The sequence below is a fragment of the Rhinopithecus bieti genome, unplaced genomic scaffold, assembly GCF_001698545.2.
Source record: "Rhinopithecus bieti isolate Rb0 unplaced genomic scaffold, ASM169854v2 scaffold_15500, whole genome shotgun sequence".
NCBI lineage: Eukaryota > Metazoa > Chordata > Mammalia > Primates > Cercopithecidae > Rhinopithecus > Rhinopithecus bieti.
In genome coordinates this window covers 310,086-318,185 of record NW_016808186.1, presented here as the reverse complement: position 1 = coordinate 318,185, position 8,100 = coordinate 310,086, and the positions used below count along the sequence as shown (strand labels likewise).

General features: G+C 46.4%; 1 protein-coding gene across 1 annotated transcript in view; it reads left to right on the top strand.

Moving 5' to 3' along the window:
- The first annotated feature begins 1,046 nt into the window (after positions 1-1,046).
- The window catches only part of ARSL (arylsulfatase L), a 29,610-nt gene continuing 22,556 nt past the window's right edge, over positions 1,047-8,100 (top strand). Inside the window, exons 1-3 of the mRNA XM_017885681.1 lie at positions 1,047-1,140; positions 4,949-4,991; positions 6,903-7,090. Of these exons, the coding sequence (XP_017741170.1) occupies positions 4,969-4,991; positions 6,903-7,090 (211 nt within the window). The 5' untranslated portion in view covers positions 1,047-1,140; positions 4,949-4,968. The remainder of the gene's footprint in view (positions 1,141-4,948; positions 4,992-6,902; positions 7,091-8,100) is intronic.

Here is an 8,100-nt window from a genome sequence, read left to right as displayed (position 1 = left end):
CAACCCCATGCCTGGCTAATTTTTGTATTTTCAGTAGAGACAGGGTTTCACCATGTTGGCCAGGCTGGTCTCGAGCTCTTGGGCTCAAGTGATCGGCCCACCTCATCCTCCCAAAGTGCTGGGATTACAGGCGTGAGCCACCGTGCCTGGCCTTTTCACTTCCTTTTTTGTCTGTTTACTTAAAAAATATTTTTCTCTTTTATCTTATCTTTATTATTTCTTATTTACTTCATTTACCACTAAACAAATAACTTCTTTAAAAACAATTTTTTTTTGAGGCCGGGTCTTGCTCTGTCACTCAGGCTGGAGTGACACTGCAGCTTCATCCTCCCAGGATCAATCTTTCCACCTCAGCCTCCTGAGTAGCTGGGACTAGAGACACATGCCACCGTGCCTGGCTAATTGTTTTATTATTTGTAGAGACAGGGTCTTGCTATGATGCCCAGGCTGGTCTCGAAGTCCTGGGCTCAAGCAATCCTCCTGCCTCAACCTTCCCAAGTGCTAGGATTACAGGCATGAGCCACAATGCCCAGCCTAATTTTTTTTATTTTTGAAGAGACAGCATCTCACTTTGCTGCCCAGGCTGCTCTGAAACTCCTGGCCTCAAGCAATCTTCCTGCCTCGTCCTCCCAAAGCGCTGGGATTACAGGCATGAGCCACCATGCCAGGCTGGATATGATCATATTATAGCAAGTACCCTGTGTAACAGCATAGGCAGTCACTTAAAAACCTAAGGATACTGGCAGAGCGTGGTGGCTCACGCCTGTAATCCCAGCACTTCAGGAGGCCAAAGAGGACAGATCACTTGGGCTCAGGACTTTGAGACCAGCCTGGGCCACATAGCGAAACCCTGTCTCTACAAAAAATAAAACAAAATAAAAACCTAAGGAAACTGACCACTGGATTGGTAGACGTGGGCGTGGCTTTGAGACTCCCCCGTGCTGTGATGTGGGGGGAGTGTGTGCTCGCTCTGTCTGTCCTGACTCTCTCTGATCCTCTGACATGGGAAAAACAAACTCGAAGTCAATCATTCCCAGCTCAAAGCCTTGTGGGTGTGCTCTCTGCCTTCACGCTTGCTTCCTTTGGAAGAGAACCTTCCTCTTCTTGATCGGGGGTTCAGGCGGGAACCCAGGAGCAGAGGTGAGTCCTGTGAAGGTTCGTTTGTGCTGGAATGGGACTCCAGCCCCAGGCATGAGGTAGTGTGGTGAACAAAGAGCTCCCCGTTCCCTTTTCTGTCTCTGAATAATTGCCCAGTTTGTTTTTATAAAGCAGAAACGTACCAGTGACTCACAGGCCTAGGAATGTAGCTCTGTCCTGGAGAAGGGGGATTTGTTTTCTCATCTGCAGGAGAGGCCTTGGGCAGGCCCCAGGCTCTGGGTCACCTCAATGTCACAGCTTCCAAAATTAAACTCATTCAAGGCTTTTATCACCATCTCTTTATTTATTTAACGTTTTTCTTCAAGAAAAAAATTTCATCTTTTACTTATAAATACATAACATTGCGGGAGAAAGAAAAATTAGGTCGAGCACGGTGGCTAAAATCTGTAATCCCAGCACTTTGGGAGGTCGAAGGGGGTGGATGGCTTGAGCCCAGGAGTTTGAGACCAGCCTGTGCAAAAGAGGAAATCCCGCCTCTACTTTAAAAAAAAAAAAAAATCAATAACCAGGCATAGTGGCATGTGCCTGTAGTTTCAGCTACTTGGGAGGCTGAGGTGGGAGGATAGTTGAGCCCAAGAATTTGAGGCTGCAGTGAACTATGATCGCACCACTGCTCTCCAGCCTAGGTGAGACAGCAAGACCCTATCTCAAAAAAAAAAAAAAAAAAGAGGAAAAGAAAAATTAGAAAAAGAACACTTTAACTAAATCTCCACACCCAGTGATAAACCACTGCTGGGCAGGATTGCTGCAAACCATCTTCCCCTATTTTGTGGTGGTTTGGAGTTTTCCCATTACATTTGCACAGTATTTTGCTTTTATTCAGTTTTCTGACCATCGGCAGTGTGGCATTGTAGGTCAGAAAGCAAAGCTGAGGGTGTTAAAATGCTCATTTTGGTTTTCTCTCCATGTACAATTTTAAATCAATCTCTTTCCCGGTGGAGGTGCTATTAGGTTGGTGAAAAGTAATTGTGTCTTTTGCTATTGCTTTTCGAATATAAGAATTGTGTGTGCTCTCTAGGGTAAAACAAACTAACAAACAAAAAAACCTCACAAGCAGGGCGTACACCTTATCCCTTCCTTCTGTGCTCCAAACAAAGCACAAATGATATCTGAGGTCTTTTTCTCTTCAACAGACATAAAATTACTGGAGATGTAGCAATTCAGTGTTAGACATCTATCAATAATGTAAGAAGCACACTGGTTCGGTCTGGAAAGGCGGGACAACTTGAAGCAAAGGCAGGAGGACTGTCAGCAGGGAGGGAGCTTCCGGGTCACAGACAGGGTGAGAGAGGAACAGTTGCCTTCTTTTGAGTTTCTGATGAGCCTTTCCAAAGGAGGCGATCAGATACACGTCATCTCAGGGAGCAGAGGGGTGACTTTGACTAGAATGGGAGGCAGAGGCCTTAGGCAGTTCCCAGCTTGACTTTTACCTTTAGCTTAGTGACTTGCGAGCCTCGAGATTTATTTTCCTTTCACAAAGCTCATTGTCTTTCTCAGAAGACTGGTTTTGTCCCTGAATCCTGCAAGGAGCAAACACCCCTCCCAGCATCCCCTAAAAGGCCATGAGGGGAAATCCCTCAACCAATGGCTTCTCTCCCACTCACACCCTGGGGTTTTGCAGCCCTGCGGACCTTGCCCACCCCTCCTCTCTGCCCTCCCCGCTCCCACACCAGCTGTGTCTATCCTTGGTCAGGTTTCACCGGGACAGCCACCACGGCCACTTCTAGGCTCTCAGTGCCTGCTGGCTCCAGTGTGTCCTCACTCACTGGCCGCTCGGCCCTTCTAAAAGTGGCCAGGTCACTCCCCTGGTTACTCAGAGGCAGAAACCCAACACATCTGCATGCTCCTGTCTCTTTATCTTTTAGGCATGCCCACATCCACTCAACGAAAAGAAGCGAACTCTGTAGAATATTTGAAGATATTTATTCTGAGCCAAATAGGAATGATCATGACCCATGACACTGTCCTCAGGGCGTCCTGAGAACATGTGCCCAAGGTGATCGGGGTGCAGCTTGGTTTTATACATTGTAGGGAGGCATGAGACAGCAATCAAATACATTTAAGAAATACAGTGGTTTGGTCCAGAAAGGTGGAACAAGTCAAAGCCAGGGGACTTCCAGCTTATACACAGATTTAAACATTTCCTGGTTGACAATTGGTTGAGTTCGTCTAAAGACCTGGGAGACTAGGAGGCTGAGGCAGGAGAATCACTTGAACCCGGGAGGCGGAGCTTGCAGTGAGCCAAGATAGCGCCATTGCACTCCAGCCTGGGCAACAGAGCGAGACTCCGTCTCAAAAAAGAAAAAAAACAAACAAACAAACCTGGGATCCCTAGGAAAGAAATGTTCAGGTTAAGATAAAAGATTGTGGAGACCAAGGTTCTTCTGGAGTCTTGTAGTGGCTGCCCTTAGAGACACTAGATGACACTATTCAGACCTTTAAAAGGTGCTAGAGTCTTGTTAATCTTTTCAGGATTGGAAAGGTCTGGAAGAAAAAGATGTGAATCTCTATGTGGATAGAAATTATTTACATCTTTACAGATGCAAATTTTTCCCCACAAAGGACAACTTTACAGGGCCGTTCCAAGATATGGCAAAGAAACATGTTTTTGGGTAAAATGTTTTGATTTTCTTATCTGTCCCATGTTATGCCAGAGTCAGATTGGAAAGTAAGTCACGATATATAGTTAAATGAAACCCTTCTGATGAGAATGTATGGTTTGTAGGGCACGACTCTCCAGACCCCTTAGATAGGAATTCGGGCAAGATAAAAAGAAAAATCCAAGCTTTGTCCTCAGTCCCATGCACAAACCACACGGGGTGAGACCACTGCAGTACCCTGAAGGGGACCCCTTGCTGCCTGCAACTCTAATTGTTATCTTCCATCTCATTCCTTTCCTGCTCTCCACCCTGGGCTCCCCACCCTGGGCTCTCCACCCTGGGCTCTCCCTCACTTTTTGGAGAGACTGAGGGGCCGCCCTTCTGTGCTTTGGGGTCGCCCATTTCCCTCCGTGGACAGAACATTTCCAAGTGTGGGCAATGGTCGCCCCGTCTTCCTGCAGCACCTGCCCCTAGCAAAGAAGGCGAATGCGTCTCTCCTTCATGCAGCACTCAGTGCCTGCAGAGTCGTCTAGGCCTTTTTCCTTCACACTGACACTCCCAGTTCTGTTTTCAAGTCTGCACCTCCTGGGCTCAAGCAATCCTCCCACTGCCGCCTCCCAAAGTGCTGGGATTACAGGCATGAGCCACCACGCCCAGCCTCTCATTGTATTTCTGATCTTCATACCCTCTACTCAGATTCTTTTGTGTATCATCCAAGCTTTGATCTTTCCCCGCTTCCCCCTTCCAAATCAGGAATCTCTCTGCATTTCTGGACATTAGGAATCACCCTGGCCCTGGGCTCAGGAAGCAGAAGACAAAAGAAGCTGCTTCCGGACACTGGGATTCTCTCCTCACTTTGCGATCTTCTGCCCTGACCACATCACTCATGGGCTATGAAAGCTGGTAAAGGGGATGGAGACCCTATGACCACTTTCTCCCTCTTTCTCTGAAGACTCCATCTGGCTGTGTATTGAAACATGCTTTACATTCTTAACATAGTATTAAACATTTTCGAAGCCTTTTCACTCAGGAAGAGTATTCCTTTATGACATTTTGGTCATTGTTTTAAGATATTTTTGCTATTGATATCATGAACGGGAATCAAAATTCCCCTTTCTAATTACTGTTTCATTTATAATCGGTTCAATTTCTGCTGTCAATGTGATTGTGGACATCTTTATGTCTTACAGGAAGTAGAGATAGAGACAACATGCTACATCTGCACCATTCTTGGTAAGATACAATTATATGCACTCATTAGTAGTCTTTTCTTTCTCTCCCTTTCTTTCTTTCTTTCTTTCTTTCTTTCTTTCTTTCTTTCTTTCTTTCTCTCCTTCCTTCCTTCTTTCCTTTTCTTCTTATTTTTTTTTCCTTTCTTATATAGAGACAGGGTCTCACCATGTTGCCCAAGCTGGTCTTGAACACCTGGGCTCGGGTGATGCTACCGCCTTGGCCTCCCAACGTGCTTGGATAATGGGCATGAGCCACCCTGCCTGACCACTTCTGGATCTCTTGATGGTGCTTTCTCCGAATGCACTGATAGTGACTGATCCTGCATCTGGAGAATGAAGCATGAGACCCGTGATTGAAGGATCAAATTACTTTTCTTTATACTTTTCAGTGGTTTCTAAAATGTTTACAATGAACATGTGTTGGTTTCATAATAATTTCATATATAAGCAAAACTATGGGATAAATATAACTTTAGAAAGTTACATTCTAAGTGGATAGTTTTGGAAGCAAACGAGTGCATGCGACAGCATAATTCAGGTTTCACCATGCAATCCTGAACCTGAGTGTACAGTCTGTTTGTTTCTTGGATGTCCATTTTGAAAACATGGAATTTCAGAGAATAAACTGCTGCAGAGACCTAAAAAAAAAAAAAAAAAAAAAAAAAAAAGATGTGCTCCATGCTCCCTTAATTTGATGTTGTCCCAGGCAGCCTCAGAGGGAATTGTATTTAATTCTTTGCAAATCAGGTGGGCATCAACCTCTACCATCGGCCAGGTGTCTGGTTTTCCAGGGAAAATCAGGGTTTCCCCTACTGCAAACCTTCTTGGAGACTCAGATTACATCTTTACTGCATCCCACTGGGGACTGGGACACTATGGCCCTGCTGTCCACATACATTCCCAGGGTGGCATCGATGAAAGAGGCAGCAATGATAGTGACAGGCTGTATGTCACCAAGCCCTGTGGAAATGCTCCCTCAGGATACGCAACTACCAGGGCTTTCTCCTCCAGGCTAGAACCTCCTTCACCTCCAAACCCTCTTCTCATCAGATACCAGTGGGCTAAAGAAGTCAGTCCTGGGTATTTTCATCTGCGTGCTACGTACGATACACAGAGGGTTTTCACAGACTCAGAAGTAGCAGCTCACTCTGGTCTCACCTTGCCCCAAGCTTGTGTCTCTTCCTTGCTCTGCTGGGTGGTCCAACCCCTAACCCCAGCCCCCATTCCCTATATTCAACACAATTTCCTTAAGGAAGAACAATAAAGAAGAGGCAACGGAGAAGGGACAATAGCTGTTCTGGGGACCCGATCCACCCAAGAAACCGTGACTAAGGCAGGCTTTCTGTCTGTTTCTGCTTTTCGTGGTTGCTGTTGCTGTAGTTTTGAGACAGCTTTGCTCTGTTGCCCTGCAGTGCTGCAATCTCAGCTCCCCGGAGCCTCAACCTCCCAGGCTCAAGCAATCCTCCCACCTCAGCCTTTGCAGTAGTTGGGACTAGAGGCACATGCCACCACGCCCAGCTAAGTTTTGTATTTCTTGTACAGATGAGTTTTCACCATGTTGCGCAGGCTGGTCTTGAACTCCTGTGCTAAAGCAATCCACCCGCTGCGGCCTCACAAGATACTGAGCTTACAGGAGTGAGCCACTGCACCCCACCAAGGCTTTCTGTTAATCATGAGTTTAAAACAATAGACTTTAGAGCATCCAAAAAAAACACTTAAAGGTCAAATAAAGTCATCAACAGTATCAGTTAATGGTAACCAGAGAAAAACAATCAAATGCCTAAGAGATGTCCTCAAAGCTATTCTGAAATGTGATGATAATATCAATACCTCTTAAAATAGTGATGCCAACTTCCCCCATACACAAGTTCTGCAAGCGAGATGGCCAGAAGCGTGATGCAGTCTCTGTCAGGTTGTGTTTCAGGAGCTGGCTGGCCGGGATGCTCGCTGTGCTGCTAGCTTTGGCGCCATCAGCTTCCAGCAACATTTCCACCTCCCGACCGAACATCCTTCTTCTGATGGCAGACGACCTCGGCATCGGGGACATTGGCTGCTATGGCAACAACACCATGAGGCAAGGGACAGAGAATTACTCACCTGGTGCCCCCAGTGCAGACAGCAGAAGAAAGAGAAGCCACTGAAAATGCATATAACCCTTGATCTTGGCAGTTCACACTTCAGGAGCTCTGCACTTCTGCGTTTTCTAACACTCCCTAATGTTACTTTCTTCCCACGCCAGCACTACCTCAATCCATCCTACACATGACTGCTCATTTCATTTTTATTTCTATTTATTTATTTATTTTTCTCTGAGATAAAGTCTTGCTCTGTGGTCCAGGCTGGATTGCACTGGTACAATCACAGCTCACTGCAGCCTCGACCTCCCAGGTTCAAGTGATCCTCCTGCCTCAGCCTCCCGAGTAGTTCTGGGACTGCAGGTGCCCACCACCATGCTTGGGTAATTTTTAAATTTCCTATGGAGATGGAGTTTTGCCATGTTGCCCAGGCTGGTCTCCAACTTCTGGGCTCAAGTGATCCACACGCCTCAGCCTCCCAAAGTGCTGGTATTGCAGATGTAAGCCACCATACCTGGCCTCATTTCTTTTCTTTTCTTTTTTTTGACAGAGTCTCACTGTGTTGCCCAGGCTGGAGTGCAGTGGCGCAATCTCGGCTCACTACACCCTCCACCTCCAGGATTCCAGTGATTCTCCTGCCTCACTCTCCAGAGTAGCTAGGATTACAGGCACCCGCCACCATGCCTGGATAATTTTTGTATTTTCAGTAGAGACAGGGTTTTGCCATATTGGCCAGGCTGGTCTTGAACTCCTGGCCTCAAGTGATCCACCCGCTTCAGCCTCTCAAAGTGCTGGGACTACAGGTGTGAGCCACTGTGCCCGTCCTCGTTTCATTTTTTAAATACGATTTTTATCCACCCAGTACATAATGGACAATACTTTAGAAATGCTATCAGCCGGGCATGACTGTAATCCCAGCCCTTTGGGAGGCTGAGGCAGGAGGATCACTGAAGGCCAGGAGTTCAAGACCAGCCTGGGAAACAGTGAAATCCTACCTCTACAAAATATAAACATTAATTTTTTTTTTTTTTTTTT